The sequence below is a fragment of the Acanthaster planci genome, linkage group LG14 (genome assembly GCF_054643075.1).
Source record: "Acanthaster planci isolate LZ-2023a linkage group LG14, COTS_SCS, whole genome shotgun sequence".
Taxonomy (NCBI): domain Eukaryota; kingdom Metazoa; phylum Echinodermata; class Asteroidea; order Valvatida; family Acanthasteridae; genus Acanthaster; species Acanthaster planci.
The window spans coordinates 12,664,025-12,682,612 of record NC_141790.1 but is presented as its reverse complement, the minus strand read 5'-3'; the positions used below and the strand labels follow the sequence as shown (position 1 = coordinate 12,682,612).

General features: G+C 38.7%; 2 protein-coding genes across 8 annotated transcripts in view; one reads left to right on the top strand and one right to left on the bottom strand.

Moving 5' to 3' along the window:
- LOC110981757 (uncharacterized) overlaps positions 1-18,588 on the top strand; it is a 58,785-nt gene that overhangs the window by 32,048 nt on the left and 8,149 nt on the right. The window contains exon 23 of one of the 3 annotated variants that reach the window (XR_015427607.1): positions 12,492-12,571. The exons of the other annotated variants lie outside the window; for them this stretch is intronic. The gene's annotated coding sequence lies outside the window, so the exon portion shown is untranslated. The remainder of the gene's footprint in view (positions 1-12,491; positions 12,572-18,588) is intronic. 3 annotated transcript variants of the gene reach the window in all.
- Positions 383-18,587, bottom strand: LOC110981759 (cholinesterase-like). Of its 5 annotated transcripts, none has more exons than XM_022239625.2 (5): positions 18,300-18,587; positions 8,621-8,760; positions 4,323-5,896; positions 3,706-3,896; positions 383-2,527 (listed from the first exon to the last, which is right to left on the bottom strand). In XM_022239625.2, the coding sequence occupies exons 2-5, from the start codon at positions 8,702-8,704 to the stop codon at positions 2,391-2,393; spliced, it is 1,986 nt and encodes a 661-aa protein (XP_022095317.1). In that variant the 5' UTR covers positions 8,705-8,760; positions 18,300-18,587; the 3' UTR covers positions 383-2,390. The 5 variants fall into 5 exon arrangements, with proteins under 5 accessions (XP_022095317.1, XP_087001464.1, XP_022095320.1 ...); XM_087145338.1 differs by lacking the exon at positions 18,300-18,587 and adding an exon at positions 9,217-9,362; XM_022239628.2 differs by lacking the exon at positions 18,300-18,587 and adding an exon at positions 7,327-7,523 and having other exon boundaries at positions 8,621-8,747.

Genomic DNA, 18,588 nt, shown 5'->3' with positions numbered 1-18,588 from the left:
ATCTGCCACAACCTGGCACATTAAATCTAGTCAAAATGACTACAAACATGGTGATAAGAGGAGAAAGTACAACTATTAAAATTTTGATTTTCTTCGATGACTTGAGCGTTCAGTACACGACGCTTGATATGATGGTCACCGGGATTGTTCTTATGAACAACGGGTACCCATTCATGATACACCGTCCGTGCATTTTTGATCAAGTACACCCTGCCCCAAAATAAATATTATGTTCATACTGCGATCGAAACTCCGTAAAATTCTAATCCATTTGTCGTCGATGCCAGATGTATTCCATTACCTTTAAAATAATTTACACCAAGACACTTTCATTTATTACTTGAGCAGTAGCAGAGATGAATTTCAAATAGGTCTAAATATGTATATTACATTTCTACAATTTATTGAACGCTAACATCAATGCTTCCAATTTATTACTTGTATGCATTATTATGTTTCAAGAGCATACATGTACATGTACGTGTAAGACACACACTCACAACATAATAATGCCCCACCTTTGAGTACAATTTAACGTGCTTGTTATTATCCACAGAAGATTACTCACTCTACTGAAGAAGTACCCAAATTGTGTAGAAAAGTGAAAAATCCCAAGCTATACTGACGTCAAAAGGAATATTAAGAACTGAACAGATGTCGGAATCAATATACGTAAAAATTATTGAACATTACATTTAGCTGCTGTAAAGTACTAAAACATCAACTGTTATAAGTTAAGGGCAATCTGGAACTTGTCACGATGAGAAAGAGATACAGATCGGCATGTATGCCTAATGAGGAACAAGATTGAATATTTGAAGTGACGTAGTTTATAAACAAATATCAGTTTCCAAATAAAATTAACAATATTGAAGGCAAACTCATTAGTTTCTATGGAATGTTTGCAGGTACGTTAATTCATGAGCTCAAGCTACCCATTCTATTTGCACAATTTTATCATTGACCCATGTAATAATTTATCTTTAAAGTTACTGAAAATGCAAGCTGGGTCTTGTTATTTTCTAATGTACATATACGTGCACAATGAGCTCACTTTGACGCATTTTACACAGTCTCCAGGAGCTGGCATCAGTGATTTGCTAGGTTCTCCAAAACACTTATTTTATTTAAAAAATAAACCAAACAAACAGGAATGACTCCCTCAGAAATCTAAGGCTGTGATGGCAGCTGCTGCTCTTCAAACGATCGGTACAAATACCTAGCCCGCCTGTGTCCAACAATTCATTGTTTGGCGATAACGCATCATATGAACACGAAAACCATTTCAAATACCTAGCTCACCTGTGTCCAACAATTCATTGTTTGGCGATAACGCATCAGTGAACATGAAAACCATTCCATGTCAACAGGTTTATCACTAACCATGATTATGCATAGGATGGAAGGACCAAAACTAGGCCCAACATAAAGTGAAAGAACCACGCCTGCATCCAGCCTAACAATATTGCTTTAAAGATTCGACGAGTAGTATACACAAGATAAAAATTACTGGTATAAAAAGTACGATCGCTACACTTTCTATCTCAAATGTCTTGCTGCCTATTAACCGTAAAATATTGCTTCAATTGGATTTTAACAATTGTTTACTATTATTACAGGAGGTTCACTCTACGAAACACCCCAAAAATGACTTCTCCATAGCTTCTCTGATCTCATACTAATTCATTAAAATATAAATGAAACTACACAAGTACGTCAAACACACTTTACAAATCTACATTTTGAAAGGATGTGAGCAAGACGCGATAAATTGATTATTGTGTACTTAGATTTTGGTCATTCAACCAAATAAATTAAACAACTTAATTGACATAGTGGCTTTTCCTGACAATGTAGTTCTCAATTTGAAGAAAGCACAACAGTTGAAATCTCATGATTAATCTGGACTCAAGTAGTGGTGTCCTGTTTATGAAAGTTCGCTTGGTTAAGCCTATATTGAAACATAGAAAAACACCATCCCTAGAAGTTTCTTTGCCCCGGAAAAATAGAGAAATCGTTTTTGTTACTTGTTTTAGTCAAGTTAAACAAAATGAAACACGTTGGTCATTTGCGCTACTTACTGCGCAACTTACGCATGATAACATGTTCGAGGTAGCTTGACCTTGCTTCGCTGGAAATTGAATTGGCTGAAATTCAGTCTTTAACTTAATATATTTCGTATTAATTCACACTCTGTGATTGATTTACTTTTAGAGCCGTCAGTTTCTTTTAAGTTTAAAACATGAGTAATGTGAAGCAAAGTTTCCAATCCCATCGAACTCCATCACGAAAGAGACCATGAGCTTGATTCAATCATTAAACCGTATAGTTTCCAAGTTTATATCTTATGCTTTGGTCCTTGTACGTATCTTGACTCGAACTACATGCTATCAGTCGTTAGGTTCGAGGCAGTTCTGGTTCTTGTTGTAGATGTAATTGTTGAATTCAGCTTTCCAGTCCACCATGTATTTCGTGCTCCACTGATGAAATTCCTCTTTCCACTTCATTTCGGCCTCATTTATATCAGCTATTGGAGTGAGTGACAAAAGACAAAATAAGAGAGTTAGGCAAACTGTGAATAAATTCGACCAGTGTTTCAATCACAGAAAGGTTCCAGTGCAGGGCGTCCTGTTTTCTTGACTACGGAGGAAATTTGTCAGTGAGCGATGACAGACTCAGGAAAATGGCTTGAAAATACGAAGTCCCTGACCCCGTTAAAGGAATTTTTTGGAAGTTGAGGAGAAAACAGGGAAGAAAATATAATGTAAAGAAATTGCTCAGAATATTGTCATTTAAAATGATGGTTACTTGTGGTCATTGTTTCTTTTCTCTTGTGTTTTATAAGGTTTCAATCAAACTGTAAGATAATCATATCTTTTACAGTGATAGAACTTGACGGGGGTTAAAAGTGACAAGGCTAAAAATGGCTGGAAATAAATTTCCTGATTACATAATGAGTGTAGTCCGAGATGCCCTTGTTTTGTGAGCCCAATGAGTAAGATTTCTATCGCCACCTTGATGAACACTTCTTTGTTCAAGGATTGATGGTAATGAGAATGGTACCTGGGCCGCAGGCATCGAGACATAAGCACAAGGATGCTTGAAAGCAAAGACTGATTAAATTTCTGTGTCAAGTGGTAGAAAGGAAAATAAACCTACCGTTCGTCTGTATCCGCCTCGACACACTGCATGCATAAATTTGGGCGCATCTGCAAATCGCTTAGTGAATCATTGCATGTACATAATAAATTCTGGTACATGTACTGATATATCTGCGTTTTATGGGGACCCACGCCAATATGTTATGTGGGATATTTTCTGTCGGTTTAATGGCTTTCATGTGGCTCTGCTTTTGTTGCAAGGTTCATGGAGATAGATCTACACGGTTAACAAATTCGACCTTGCGTTATTTGTATGTATTTTTGCATCTGAATTCTGCGACATTTGTTGCCAATTTTCATCTCTGGAGAAAGTCACTTTGAAATAATTTATAATTTGTCCCCAAAAGAGTTAGGCCTATTTTTCATTAATGCAAACAATTTTGACAAGTAATCTAAGAAAAATACACTTTAAAATAGCTATTAGTTTTCGTCTTTGGGATCTTTAAAGTGTATAGTCAGATAGCCGCGCGGCTGTCTGTTAGGGTGATGTTTCAAAACACCTCAATGTCAACTAGCTGTAAACAAATTTTAATAAGCGACTGACCAGTCTGTGCATCCAGTCTTGGTAAGTACTCTCTCCAGAAGGCACAGTGTGTTGCCTTATCATACTCTGTAACTAATGGACTGTCTATCGTAGTTGAATCCAGGATATAATGAGCCGGTGAATTAAGCTGGAAGGCTGGCCATCCTTCACCCAACTCATCCGGTTCATTCAGGTGCCTCATATTCGGATTCCTGCAGAAGTGAGATTTAATCGAAATGTTTTTGTTAAAGAAATTTCCATATCTATTTGCCTTTGATAATTGAGTTAAAATCATAAACCTACTTTGTAACAAAACGGGGAGTCAAGTTGGCGTTGTGGCTCTTTCCTCGCCTTTCACCTTTGCGGTCCGGGTTCGAATCTCGGCCCGGTCCGCATGTGAATTGGGTTTTCTGTCCCTACCTGATTCCGTGAGTTTCACTCAGAATACTCTGGGGTTTTCCTCCCACCAACAGTGCTACAGTGCCTATGGCACTTTTTGAGGAATCCTTGATGTCAATTCCGGGAACAATAATAATAATTATAATAATAAAAACCTAATAGTGATTAATTTCAAGCTTATTCGTTTCAAACACAAAATTTCGTTTTGAGTAAGAACATTATTTACTGTGAACCCATACCCGGTTTTTGCAAAGTTGCTCCAGAGCCTGATCATCTTTCTGCTCAGGGCGATATCTTCCTCTGAGAAGCCGTTGTTAGGATGAAGTGGCTGACCAAATGCATAGGCAATTTCGTCACCGTGCATAACACCCATCCACTCACCCCATGGATTATTAGAGGGCCGTCGACGAAATCTGTACAAGTATGCCTTGTTCTTGGCTGATGTGTAGGCCCGAGCAGTCTCAAAGATAGGACAAGCTATTTTGTAGTCAGTAACGAATGCTTCTGTAGCATCGCGAAGTTTGTATGGGTTAAAGGGATCCAACCAGTCTGTGTACTGGAATTTAATGGCACTCCTAGCAAACTTGTTCATTGGTTTGAAAATCTTTGCAATTGTTTGATTGAACAAAGTCATGTTGATCGGGCTGTCTGTATCCTTATTGAAACCAGTCAGATAGTAAATCATAAAAGATGAACCTTCATTCGTATTGGAGCCAAGCATGATATCAGTTTGCTTTATGGCATGGCGCTCAAAGGCTGACTGTGGAGTCTCCGTGATAATAACGCCGTCAACGACAGGTACAAAGGGAAAAACATAGACGCCACTTTCTGGAAATTCGTTCTCTAATGTCTCGTTTGGATCCTTCGTTCGGAGGCAGGCCATGATTTGAGCGTCCGAGAACGGTGTTCCGTCGGCGTATTCCACGCAGTTTAGATTGCGGGCGAATATCATGGCCCTTCGTCTGGCTTCTTCGTTTGTGATAAGTGCCCAGGGGCAAAGTGGTGTCCCACTCTGCATGATTGCTCGGGTGAATAACGGCGAAGTCATACGAGATTGAAGATGATAACCAACGCTCACCGCACCAGCACTTTCGCCGAAAAGTGTCACTTTGTCTGGGTCCCCGTGAAAATACTCGATATTGTCTTGGATCCACTGTAAAGCCATTGCCTGATCGAGGAGTCCCATATTTCCTGGGACCTCTGAGGTTCCTAAAGACAAGAAGCCGTAAGAACCCACTCGATAGTTCATTGAAACCACGATAACTCCTTGTGTTGCTGTTAGAGTGCTTCCATCGTAGACAGGTAACGTGGCTGCACCTCCATAGAATCCACCTCCAAATATCCACACCATAACTGCCAAGCGTTCTGTCGTTGGTCGTGGTGACGGTACCCACACGTTCAAGTACAGGCAATCTTCTCTCATCGGTAACTTGGTGTTCCACATCTCTGCACCGGTAAAGTTAGGAAATGCATTGTCCAAAACTTGTACACAGGATGCGCCGAAGGTAGAAGCGTTTTTTATCTCTGGTCGCCAAGAACCCATGGGCTCTGGTGGTTTATATCGGCGACTTCCAACTGGTGGCCTAGCGAAGGGAATTCCCAGGAAAGCTACGACATCTTTTTGGTCAGTAACATGTCTTCGCACTCCTAACACCTGTCCATATATGGTGTCGATTAGTTGTTCGGTGGGGACGACGGCATGCGATTTGATGACTATCGTGAGAAGGACCAATGTTGTCAGAAATGCTCTTGGAATTTGACAAATACCCATGTTGAATTTCATTGTAACACACTGTGTTTGGAATATATACACCTGGAAAAACAAACACAAAATGGCAAAACTACCATCACTTTGAAATCATGACTTGTGGGAGTTGATTTCAGGATTTTTTCTGAATCCTAGCAAATAAGGCACGTATTATGTATAAAAGAGACTTGGAAAGTCATCACCTTTTTCACAGTGAATCTATCTTCAAACGGAGTTGGTAATGAACAACAGCGCCGTTTTTTTCGAACTATGCAATGATTATATTATGATCCACCCGATTTTTGAAAATATGGAACAATAAACCAAGTTGATCGATCAAATGTCTACTTGCATGTTAGGTGCTACGATGCTATCATACAGATATGAGCCCACGAATGCACAGTTTGATTGCGTGGTCTGCTTTTTCCTTATGCATTTGAAAGTTATGACGAAGACAAAATAGAAATGCGAACAAATAAGATGGATATTTATTATATATTTAAGTACCGTATTGAGTATAACGTGTAGTTACGTGAAACAGCGGAAATGTGGCTTTAAATCGAATAGGCAAGGCAGCTGTTTTTACTACCGTACTTAACATATTATTACATGCATTTTCATTTATAGTTGCTACCGGTATCCCAGTTCTGCATTTATGCTATTTCGGTGCACAATTTTGCCCTTCCTGACGTAGCTTCTATCAACGTTTCTCACAAATCTCCAGCTTCGGCTCCATCATCCACTTTGTGTAATGAACCCATTAAGGGGTCACGATCAATGTCCAGAATGCTGGCATCACAAAGGAAATGTACCGTTGCAACCTCTAAAACCTCTGAATCATTTCAGTGTAGGCCTATACCTCACACTGGCAGCTACATCGTATGGCAAATACACAATTTTTAGTGGCATTTAGAAACGCATAACAGTGCAACGCCTGATTACATTGTCGCCGCTCTATTCATAAACTAAAATCACAGTTGTAAAATACAAACCCTTTGCATCTAATCTGCTGTTTTCAAAGAGTTCGTTGCTACCGTTTACATATTGCCAGCACTGAATAGGACGGCTGTTCTGCACCGTAGGCCATCTTGTGCTCACACGAACCAACAACAGATTGTTCCAACGCGCCATGTTTCTAACCTTGTGTCCTTTGACCACATTAATATATAAACGCATTCTGTTGATTGACATACCGAGGCCCTACTACTTCTTTGCACAACACGCTTGGGAAACTCGACTTGAATAAAGGCTATAATCGCTGTTCTAAAGGATATTTTTCCAAAGGGAAATCTGACATTTCAACAGTGAAAGCTTCCACTGGGCGTAAACACTAGTCTCGTATCAAGACTGGCAATAAAACCAGTTTCCCATAGGAAAGTAATGTTTAATGTGAACAAGCAAATTCGTTTTCGCCCTAATAGAGCCGGGTTATGGTGGACCAGGTCAAAGCTGGGCGGATGTCTCATACTCGTTTTTTTTGAATTTTAAAGCCTTACCTTTATGAGGTTTTTACTCGATCTGACATGGTTTTACTCTTACAGTCATTCATTGCCAAACGCCTGCCGGTCCTTGTGCATTAAGTTGAACACTACATTGGTGAAGAGTTCGGGGCTGACCTCTCGAGGAAAAATGGTCTTTGCGCGGCTGAGCGGTACTGTTGTTCGATTTTCATAACATCAGGTGTAATCAATGACTACATGCAAAGTTATTGGAAAAAATTGACTCGTGAAAGAAATGCACTACAGTTACATGTATCTGAAAAATGTCTGACAGGGTGGATTGTGCCCCAGCTCTTTCAGGGTTAATACTCTTTGTGACTGATGATTTTCCAAGAATAAAAGGAAATGAATGACAACTCCAATTCTGAACTAATTTATTAATGCTTACTTGTTCGTTTACGTTTTGATTCATTTGCCAAAGAAGTACACTTTTAGCCTTGATCAGAACCAGACTTTTGTAACATTAACTTTGCAGTGATGCCACTCAGTGGGTTTGGTCACAGTGAAAGCACCAGCTTTTCCTTCTCAGTCTGATTTCCGAGCAGGGACGCTACACGGGAGGACCAGGCCTCAAGCGCGGGGCCCCAATCCCCTTGCCCCACCCTCATAGTAACGTTACTGTAAACGGGGTCAGATGATGTCTGATCGTTAGTTTGTCTATAGTTTGTCATGGAAGCTTCGTAAAATGACGCTATATGTATCTTATGTGAATTGGAACACATATCTCTTTTCACTGACGACAGCAAATTAAACTCTGCTCGGTTTGAGTTGGCGCCATAAGGACCCAAACAAGGAGAGTGAAACCCTCCCGATAAAATTGGATCATAAATTAGGAGATTATGTTCCTGTGTAACATTTTGATTCAGGGCCTTGATTGCCTCAGGCGGTACAAGGTATGGATAAAGATTCGGTGAGACGGGTCATTATAGCCAGGATCCTTAATTACATCCTGCTGTTTAAGAAGCCGTGGTTTTATAACCATTTTTTTTTAATCCAGCATCCTGAGGTTTTTCTGTCTGCGTGTAACACCATCGGCATATTATAGTTTTTGTCTCCCACCTATGAAGAAAATTACATGACACCTTCGTAGTCAGACCATGGGTCCTATCAGAGATATGATTTAAATGAGGGACAAACTGCAGTAGACCTTTATGACTATGGGAAAATACAAAAATCAGTAAATTTGAAATACTGACAGCTTTAGTAGGCACGATCGCTCCAGGAATTACGCGCTTCGTCTTAAACTGTCACGATAAGAGATTGGCTGATAATATAGACTGTATCATCTTACCTGTCCCTGTCTCAACCAATTAAGTAGAAACACCTCACGTTTTGACACAGCGCTCTCTACGAAGGCAATCAATCGCGACACCATTTTTTTCAGCACACACTCGAGACACCGACATAGCTTCTGCGCTTGTTCATCTACCTCTAGTTGAATACAAAAAGGGTAGAATGAACGAAGATAGGTGGTAACACTCCGTCGCGATAGTAAAAATCATGATGGAGCAAGTGTTTGACCAGTGCAATAATTATAGAAGTCAGAGATAGCAGAATACATGAGAATGAAGGCATTTAAGCACAGAGCAAGTACACAGCCAAGACGTGCAGCTGCACGGTGGAATTTATTGAACAATTCAGAAAGCTAGATATTTTATCATTTAGGTCACTCCAGGGACATATATATCTGAATTAACACCAGCAATAACTTTTCACCTATCAGCTTCTTAATATGAAATGGGTCTGCTTTCCATAAAGAACAGAAAATTGTCCCACTACAAAAATACATGTAGCTCCAACCTGCACCAAACGCAATAAATTGACTTTGAGGTATTTTCATAATGAGGTCACAAAGGTTACAGCATGCCAACGGGAATCAAGACTCACCAAATAAACTTCCAGTAACGATTTGTTGCTAATTGGCCCTTCCGGCTTCATGCAGATATTAAGTCGCTGCGGGTAACCCCATTTTTGACGATTAAGCTCCGGAAACCAGTTTGCAGGTTTTTTTTCTGATGTTACTTTCTTATTGTGAGAACGAACCAACTCACTTTGACACAAGGAAGACGTGCATGCGACTTAAGACTCGAAAAAGGCTCAGGATGGAATTGCTAATACGACAGCACTTCACGGTGCATTTTAGTGCAGAAAAGTACATGACATGTTTGAGTTCGATCCAAACGGTTCGATTAGGTTTTGCTAGTGCTACCTGTGAGCTTAATCGAAGTTCGTCTGACGCCGCTTAGGCCAAACAAAAACATGGTTGCGTTACCGGCTACGTTAACCCCACGTGAACAGATGCTATTGGAAACTAAAAACAAATTCAGGTCTTATCACTAAGGGAGATATTTGGTCTGCTGCTGGGTCAACCCATGCTTTGTCGTTTTTTTAAAAAGAAATTAAATTAAGTAATAAAGCCTGCTCTGAGAATGTACCTGGGTTTCATTTCACCCAAGAACCGGGGTGGAAACTTCAACTACCCAGTGTGGTAAAGAAGTAACTTCTGGTTCATTTGTTAACCTAGAAGATTGGTAAGAATCAACCATTTAGGGGTTTACACGTAAAATTAAAATATATGAGTGTATGGCTTGTTATTGTTCGTAGTCACGATCCGCTGCTGTCTAATTTCAGACATTTTGAGCAGCAGTATCTCATGTGAACATTACTTCTGAGGTATATGGAAATAACATGATAATAAGCAGGGACGCACACATTGAAATCGGGTAAAAATAGCGCCATCCATAGGTTCGATAATCCTGGCTAGGGTTATAGCAATTTTAAATTAATTCCCAGTGCCAAATAACTTCTAGCCGTGAATTTTATCATGACAACATTGTCGTGAAACTTTACGTTATAATGACTGGGGCGTTGACGTCATAATACATCACAAGACGAACTGTAACTGATACGTATTGGTAACTATTCTTGCAATTCTAAAGACATACATGGTAGTCGTTACTGAACCAGTGATCAATGTTTATTTCGTGTGACTTTATGTCTTTTTCGCTTAACAGTCCGGACTGTTGAAGCTTGTAGGCCTATTACCGTTCCGAAAAGACATTGCCGACAGTTTACAATTACCCTATTGTATAAAATCAGACTCTGTCAACTGTTACAGCTGCTGCAAGTGAATTCTCTGTGAAACAAATTCATTACCGTAACTCATAGTCCCCTGAATAATTTTGTATAAAAATTTTGATGAGTAGAGAAACAACTTTAGGCTATCCAACTAACCGCTTATTTTTAATGCAATGGGAAACACAATCATTTTTAGTTTGGCCTAATCATCCTCACTAGGGAACGTGAGTTAATGTATTCTAGTCTACATGTACTTTCACATTTAATCATGATGAAAGCTGGGTGAAGCTACTTCTCGGAATGAAGCAATTCCTCTTAACGAGCCTCAAGGGGTATACTACAGTAAAAGTTGCTTCATTTAACAGTGAGGTGTAGATTGCATCAAAATATTAAGGGATTCTGTTAAAACACGATCAAAGCAAGGACAGTATTTTGTGTATAAATTAATTTATATTGTTTTAAATTTCCGATGAGTAAACATTTCCTGGAACGACTAATAGTCTCATTTTTAAACTTCAATATGAATTCATTTTTGTTTACCCCGTTAGAAATGAAGCCAATGCATACGCAGTTTGACCTCCTAAAGTCTCGGCTCTTCTGCTCCCGTTTTTTCCATCGTCGGTTATTATTATGAAAACTAGGCTTACCTTCATCTACGGCTGTTGGTAATTAATTGCACTGTTTTTGAGTACTTTGTAGTGCCCTTTTCCTCTTTGTTTACTTTCTACTCTTTCACCATCTGCCACGTCAATCTTTTAAACTGCATTAGCATATTTCCCAAGATTTCTTTCAAAAAGGAGACCCATATGAGGATACGGAAAGTGCAACAAAACAACAAAGTCCACTCTCATAGCTAGCTTCTATGGATTTATGCCAACCTAGCTGCCTTGTTCTGGAACTCCTGTATTTGCACAATAGCCTTGTGCAAGGCGGTATCGTTTTCTTTTCTGGCGGAAACCACCGTGTGTGGTTAAAGAGTAACCATTTTGAGAATGCACTTATCATTTTGGAAGAGCTTAATAGTTTCCAAATACTCTTCTGTTTGGTGTCCAGGCAACTTATACTCTGTTATAATTCACTCCAGACGTACATGACTCTAGACTGTGATCAAGAGGGTGATGTAAGAAAACGCGTTTCATTATTGTTTTAAAATTAGTTACGGAAGGAAAGCAAAGTAGCTGGCATTTGCCCCTTTATCCTGGACTGTCAACATTACACCAAGTTCAGATGTCAACTACTGTTCTGTGATTAATATATATGAATGGGGGCGTGTTGTACACCATTCAGTGACAAAAATACCATATTATTTTTAGTTTTACATGTCAAATATTGCCGTCAATCGTGCCCATAAATCCAAATTTCCAATTGTAATTTTTAACTGCCAAAAGTACGTGTGTTCTTATATTTTGCCCAGGGTCATAAGACGAGGTAGTCTGATAAACTCAATATGGAACCATACGCTTAATAAGTCAAGACGCTAAATTGCCTTAGGCATATACTAAGTAAGAACGTACTGCACCTAAACATTATCATTTAGGGGCGGGAATTATATCTTTGGATTTACATCTATTTGACATCTGAGTCATAGCCGTCAAGGCGGACCAATATTTTTTATCACGTTACTTCGAGCGAATTATAAAAATATCAAATTTGTTTTTGCAAAGATGAGGAGATATATTTTTTTTGACTGAAATAACATTAGAAAACTTCAGTAATTCAGACTCAAATAATGTATTTCTTACATATTGAGCTCGTTAGTTTTACGACCCAACCCTTCTTCATCTAGAAAAAATCAACATATCGTTGAAGATTGTCTGCCATTTGGAATGAGTTTTGTGGGGTTTTGAGTGAGCTTATACGAATGCATCATTACAAATTTCTATGATTGTATTTTTATTTTTACTTGATCATTGGCTGAATAAATCAATCCACTCGCTCTCAATATTTTCATTTCGCATAGAATTCCCCAATGAATCCACAAATATCACAAAGTATTGTGCAGGTGCTCTTAGTTTTATATAAAACATGTTTTTTACAGTTTTATTCTGATCTCTGTGTGAGTAATTTCTTGAACCCTGTTTCAGAGGAGCAGAACAGCGAAATCAGTAATGGCTGAAAGAACCTTTCTTTCAACGTAAATGAAATGGTTTTTGGACAGCATGTGGTAAGTTAAATTAAGAGTCATTCGGATTAGCCTGTCCATGTGCGAATGAAGAGCTCAGAGGTCTGGGAATAATAGATACAGGCAAGATTGAAATCACTGCAGGGATAGTTAAGAGGGAAAATTGAACTCGATGAAAAGCAAATTCTCTCATTCCATTGCAATTTGTTCTGAGGTTAGGAAGTATTTTCCAGTGAAAGCAATAGCGCATGAGAGATTTGTCGGGGGGCTCAGGCCGATTTACCCACCAGTATCGCTCATGATGTTCGTGCCCCCCCCCGTTGCGCCACAGGAGACTGAGATGTATCTTCATTTGCAGAAAGTAACTAATAACAAATGAGCCCCCTTGTGCGCCACTTGGCTGGAGAAATTATTTTGTCGTTTTAGTTTGAAATGTTGAAAATTTTGTTTCGGATTAATGAAAAAACAAAAAAATCATTAAAACCGCCCCTATTCAGACTAGAAGAGTTCCAAGTAAATTGGGGCTGTGGCTCTGCAAAATTCATGATATTTCGTCTTGAATGAAAAAAACTTTGTACAATCAGTTACAGTCTCGACGGTTTAATATCGTAATTCAATTTGACATATTGCACGATATGGTAAAGCGCTCAATAGGGTAGGTACTTATCGATTTGCATGGCGGCAATTTTGCCAAATTACGAACCATACGACGGCTGTTTGTGATTCCTCAATCAATATGACCATTGAAGGGGGAAACCTAATTACATCGTACCACGTTAGTTTACTCCCCATTGGGCATATGTTTATTTGCTGTATGGTTGTATCACTGTCGTATGGGAAAAATCAGAGAAAGCCAAAGTGAGAAAAATTTATAAAATTGTCTCACCGGAAGAAACCAAGCGACATTATTAAATGCATGTAGACCTTTGATCGAAATAACATCGGTCAGATCTTTCGTGGATGGCCTCACTCTCTGGGTTTGTATCATTGAAGGCCGAGAAATTTATTGAGAAGCATTGTACACTGAAAAGAAATTTGTAAGAGATATGGAATACGACGAAAGACTTACATTTCACTCAGGATTCAGGATTACTTTTCCCTCATCGAGCAACACATTTTCCATATGATGACCCAAAATTTGGTAAATTGTGAGTAATTCAAGGTCTTTATATATATTAGTGTTTTCATTATTTGTTTACTGTTCTGTTTTATTATCATTAAAGAAGTGTTAGTAGAACTGGAGAGAGTTACTCTCGGTCACTTTTGCTTGAGCAGCCGTGGCGTTTGGTTGGAAAAGAGAAATTAATTTATTTACTTATATATTTATTTGTCATCACAAACACAAATGCAATGCAAAACATAATGACCGGGACTAAAACAGTGAACCTAATTATCATTCCCACAGGCGTTCAGTTTGAAGACAAAACAAAGAAACTCTAATCCTGACATCCCCACAAACAAATAAACGCCAAAACAATCCTTCAAACAAACACGAATTTTCAAGAAGCACAGATGTAAATAAATAAGATATTTTAAAAATAAGTGTTAAAATCAAACGAGGAAACGAGAAGCACCTTGAATTTTCTCAGCATCAATAGATTTTGAGGATTCATCTTCCCAACTGGCAGCCATACTTCTAATATAGGCGTAAGACAAAATGAGCACGTGTTTAAAGAACGCTACCAACACTTCCGATAAGGCCGAACCTCGTATTTGCCAGAGCAGTACTATGCACACTTTACAAAATAGGGTCTGGGGTCTAGGGACTCATTTACTTTGCCACCTTTTTGACTTTTAAAATAATTTCTTTACTATTGAAATACTTGATTCAGAGGCAAAAATGTCATGCTTTAAACCATGCCCAGTGGTAAGTCCTTTGTTAGCTTCTTGATTCACTATGTGTATTGTTTCAATACTGTGGGCGGCACACTCGTGTTATACAACTTCTAGTTTAAAACCGAAGTACCTGTTGGAGGCTCAGCTCGTAGGTTCAATAATTTTGTACATTTTTTCTGGGAAACATATGCAGCCCCCTTATATATTTCTTAAAGTTGTCTGTCGTCTGTCGAGTCACCACTGTAATTTAAGTTTGCTTCATTTGTATCTGTAAATTGTATTTATTTGACTGCCTCGTCGAGCCCCCCCCCTCCGCCAGGCCGATATTATTAAAAACCGGGTGTCACTTTAGTAATGGCAAACAGCTGATGTATTCTATTTGAGGAGAAATTTACATTGTATGTATTTCCATTCTTTTTTTCGAGAATGGAATTTGTAGTTCGGTGTTTTAGTCATTTTTAAGTTCTGACTTTAAGTTCTGACTTCCTCAACTGGCTAGCTTGCAGGAGGGTCTCCGTAACAATTTTAGTATAATGCCGTAAATTTTTCTCCCCCAGTTCGGCAATGAAAAATGAACAAAGAAATTAGGCGGAGAAATATATATTAACATTGTATGAGGATATAAGTAGTGTGCGGAGTGTAGCTTTTGATGTAGGATAGGACACCTCCCATCATCTTGATATTTGTTTCTGCAATATGTGTCTAATTAAGTTAGGTCTACATCTCTTGCAGGGTGCTATAGTCTGGCCACATTTTAGCACAAAGCAGCACAACGTCTCTAATGCTGTTCAAAATTCGTCTTATTATGCAAGAAGAGACCTAAGCCTCAAAATATTATTTGAGGATATATACCAACCCAACATCTCCACATGAATGAATATAATCAGCGAAAACAGCCGTCGATATATTTGTTTAAGTCGTAGAGCGGTGTGGCTCATCAGTGCACGCTTTGCACCTGACTCAAGTCGCCAAGTACCGTGACCCAAGAGCTTGGTATGACGCATATATGCATTTAAGATCTAAACTTGAGAAACTGAAGAACTACAGTAACAATTCATTTGATTTATGCATGCTGCTGGACTGACTTTATTTAAAGCTTGAAGTAAGATGCAAATCAGTAGTTTGCTCCACTCGGAGGGATGTTGTTACTGCTTAACGTCCATGACCGTATAGTCACAAGGTCCCTTATTTCGCCACTTACTGTGAAAACCAATATGACTTGTCAAAAGGTAACGAAATTAGGTACCTGGCGACTGTACTGCCACGAACGGTAGAAGGTTGGAAGTGTTTACGACGTGGGTGCTCGCACTAGAAAACCCGACCTTCAAAATAAAGCTTCAGATGAGATACAGCGATCAATATGCTTTATTTACAGCTTCCAAGAAAGAAACGCCACCTATAGTCAGTTATACGTCTGCCTTTTCTGTTTCGTTTCATATTGGTTTCTGTTCAGTGTCCGATCGACCCTTCTATACCAAGAGCAAACACGACTTTAATTTGTATCTTATGCCTTACTGATAAGAAAAGAAAATGCAGTAAACCTATCCAGAGTTACTTTCATTAGCTTTTAGCATTTTTATTAAAAATTGGGACCAGTCTGGTGGCCTACTAAATATTTTGAAGGAGTTATGCTATATGAGCTGGTTGTATTACTGAGCATTTCCCCTTCATGGTTTGTTACGGAAATGGCACGGAAATCATATTTCTACTAACGGAATTGGAAATGTAGGGTTTAATACACTGTTGGCTACAGTTCACGAGTCGAATCACATCTGCGTATCGTTTTTTGTTAATTCTTTCCGAATGTTTTGAAATACAAAAATTCATGCTGAACTGTCAAATCATTGACTTTTAAAGACCAGGGAGAACTTATTTTTTGCCATTGCAATTTTATTTTACGCACGGAAATCAAACGCTGTAACGGTATCATGCACGGTACACACGTCTTACACAGAACAAATGACAAGACATTCCCGAATGGATCTACATATTTTTAAAGGGAATTCCAGTATTTGCATTATGCGCATGTGATTTATTCTGACATAGTTTTTTTCAGAGATGATAATGCACTATCAACCCTCTACATCACAGATTTGTGAGTCGTTTTTCTATATAGAGCCATAAGCTTCATTTTTGGGGGTTAATGCATATCTGACACCAAAAGCATAATTCCATAATGCTATTTTTGTTACATTAAGCATCACAAGACAAATTCGATACACTCCTTTGTACTAAGGTCTAAGGCAACGAAGCTTATAAGTTTATTGATTAGTCGATCAAAATAATGATTTATACTTAGCCATTAGTCATCATTTATGACATCTGAAGAGAGTTCGCATAAAGCAGACGCTCATGTCGTACCTTTCAACTTATTTATTAATTATCATATTCAACCTGCCAGAGATATTAGACGAGGAATAGCCCTTACGCGAGGAAGATGAACGTTGATGCGCAGCGTTCAGTTGAACACAAAGTTGACATTAATTTCTAACCAGACTTGATTTACCAGTACTTTTCATTTTGTCTTGCATGGCATAAATTAAAAGTGCTTAATGTCAAAAGACATTCACGTGTTGTACCACGCGAGCTTATAAATCTTATGTCTGCAATGTGGGGCTAATTAAAAAATGAATAAACGTTACCCAGGTAAAATTTATTGAAATGATTCATTTAACTATCCAGAGGTAATTTCATTCAACTCAAAATGACAATTGCTCTGATATGCCAAAATTTCCATTACTATGCAAATGGTCTTTACGAATACCCGTCTATCAAAATGCACTCGACATTCGGATGAAATAGCCAGTTTACTACTATTCTTGTCTCAGTGCTGACGTTTACATTTCCCCCTACTATCTGCCAAGTGTTTCACTTGAATTTCATTACGACGAATGGAACATCTAATTGTGTTTTTACTCCTGGAGACAATTTCGTAGATGTTGCAGCTGTGGCTAAATTCACTGAACACCAAGTGATATGTTCAAGGCTGACTTCCCATGGCAGAACCCCAACCTTGCCGCTGCAAGGGTCACACGGCCTACTACGATATCACGCTGGGAATGAATTAGTACTAAAGCCTACAAATTGCTAATGGCAGACCCACAGTAGCGTCAAACATGTCAAGGCTACTTTGCTTTTTTCTTTTTATTAATTAACGGCTTGACTTGTTTTTAAAAGTTGGAAATAACCCTAACTATACCGACTGTTAGTTTGAAATATCTGAAGTAGGCCTATATTGAAAACCGAACTAATTTTCTATTACTTTGATAAAATACATGTATAAAGTTACATTTCCCTTGTGCATGGCAGTGACTTTGGCCCTTTCGCAGTGTAATCTGTTTTATATCAACAACACTGTATCATTTATATTGTGTTTTTAGCTCTGCATCTGATATCCTGGTCTGGGTGGCCGTACCTCTCCCATAATGGATAAGGAAAATGGTGTGTATGAAGGTGATTGTGACAGAATTGACTCGGAGGAAAATCATAATGCAAAAGTCTAAGTCGTAGTATGCACATCAAGTACTAAAGCAAAATCTGGGCCCATTGGAATGTTTAAATTTGTGTGTAGCTCAACTCCAACCATGCGGAATCGATATCCGTCCACAGGAAAAACCTCTGTTTCTCTGGAAGTTCCCATATGGCAAAGAAATTGTCATTTGTTTTAAACAGGACATACATTGAAACAAATTCCTCACTTAAAAGGTACTACACGCCCTGGTACATATGCTTATGGTTTTGGTTGAAATAATTAAAAATGAATTTGGAACATAACATGTAAAACATAACATATAGCTGCTACATATTTGAAGTAATATGAAGACTTTTACATTAACTATTCAAAAGTTACCCGTTATTTTTGAAGTTTCATACCCGTTTTAATAACACCATTGTCACGTATTCTACTTAGTTTGTGAGACGCTTTTCAACGTACCTTGAGCACTGTAGGCACTTGTTTCCTAATCACATTGTGCTTCGTAGTTCATGGAAAACCCGCTCCTGGAACCTTCTCAACGTCAAAGTAATGTAACTCCAAAAGTAATAGCTGGAGTTGTGAATAACTGAAGTCCTTGCGAGGGAGACGCACGACGACTCCGACACTATGGTCTGACACTCGTCAAATATTTGGCTTAAGCTCAGAACACTGGCTGTGTTAGCGCTCAGCATAGAGGCTGACACTGAAGACAGGACAATCATAGGCCGACACGACCGACTGACAATGC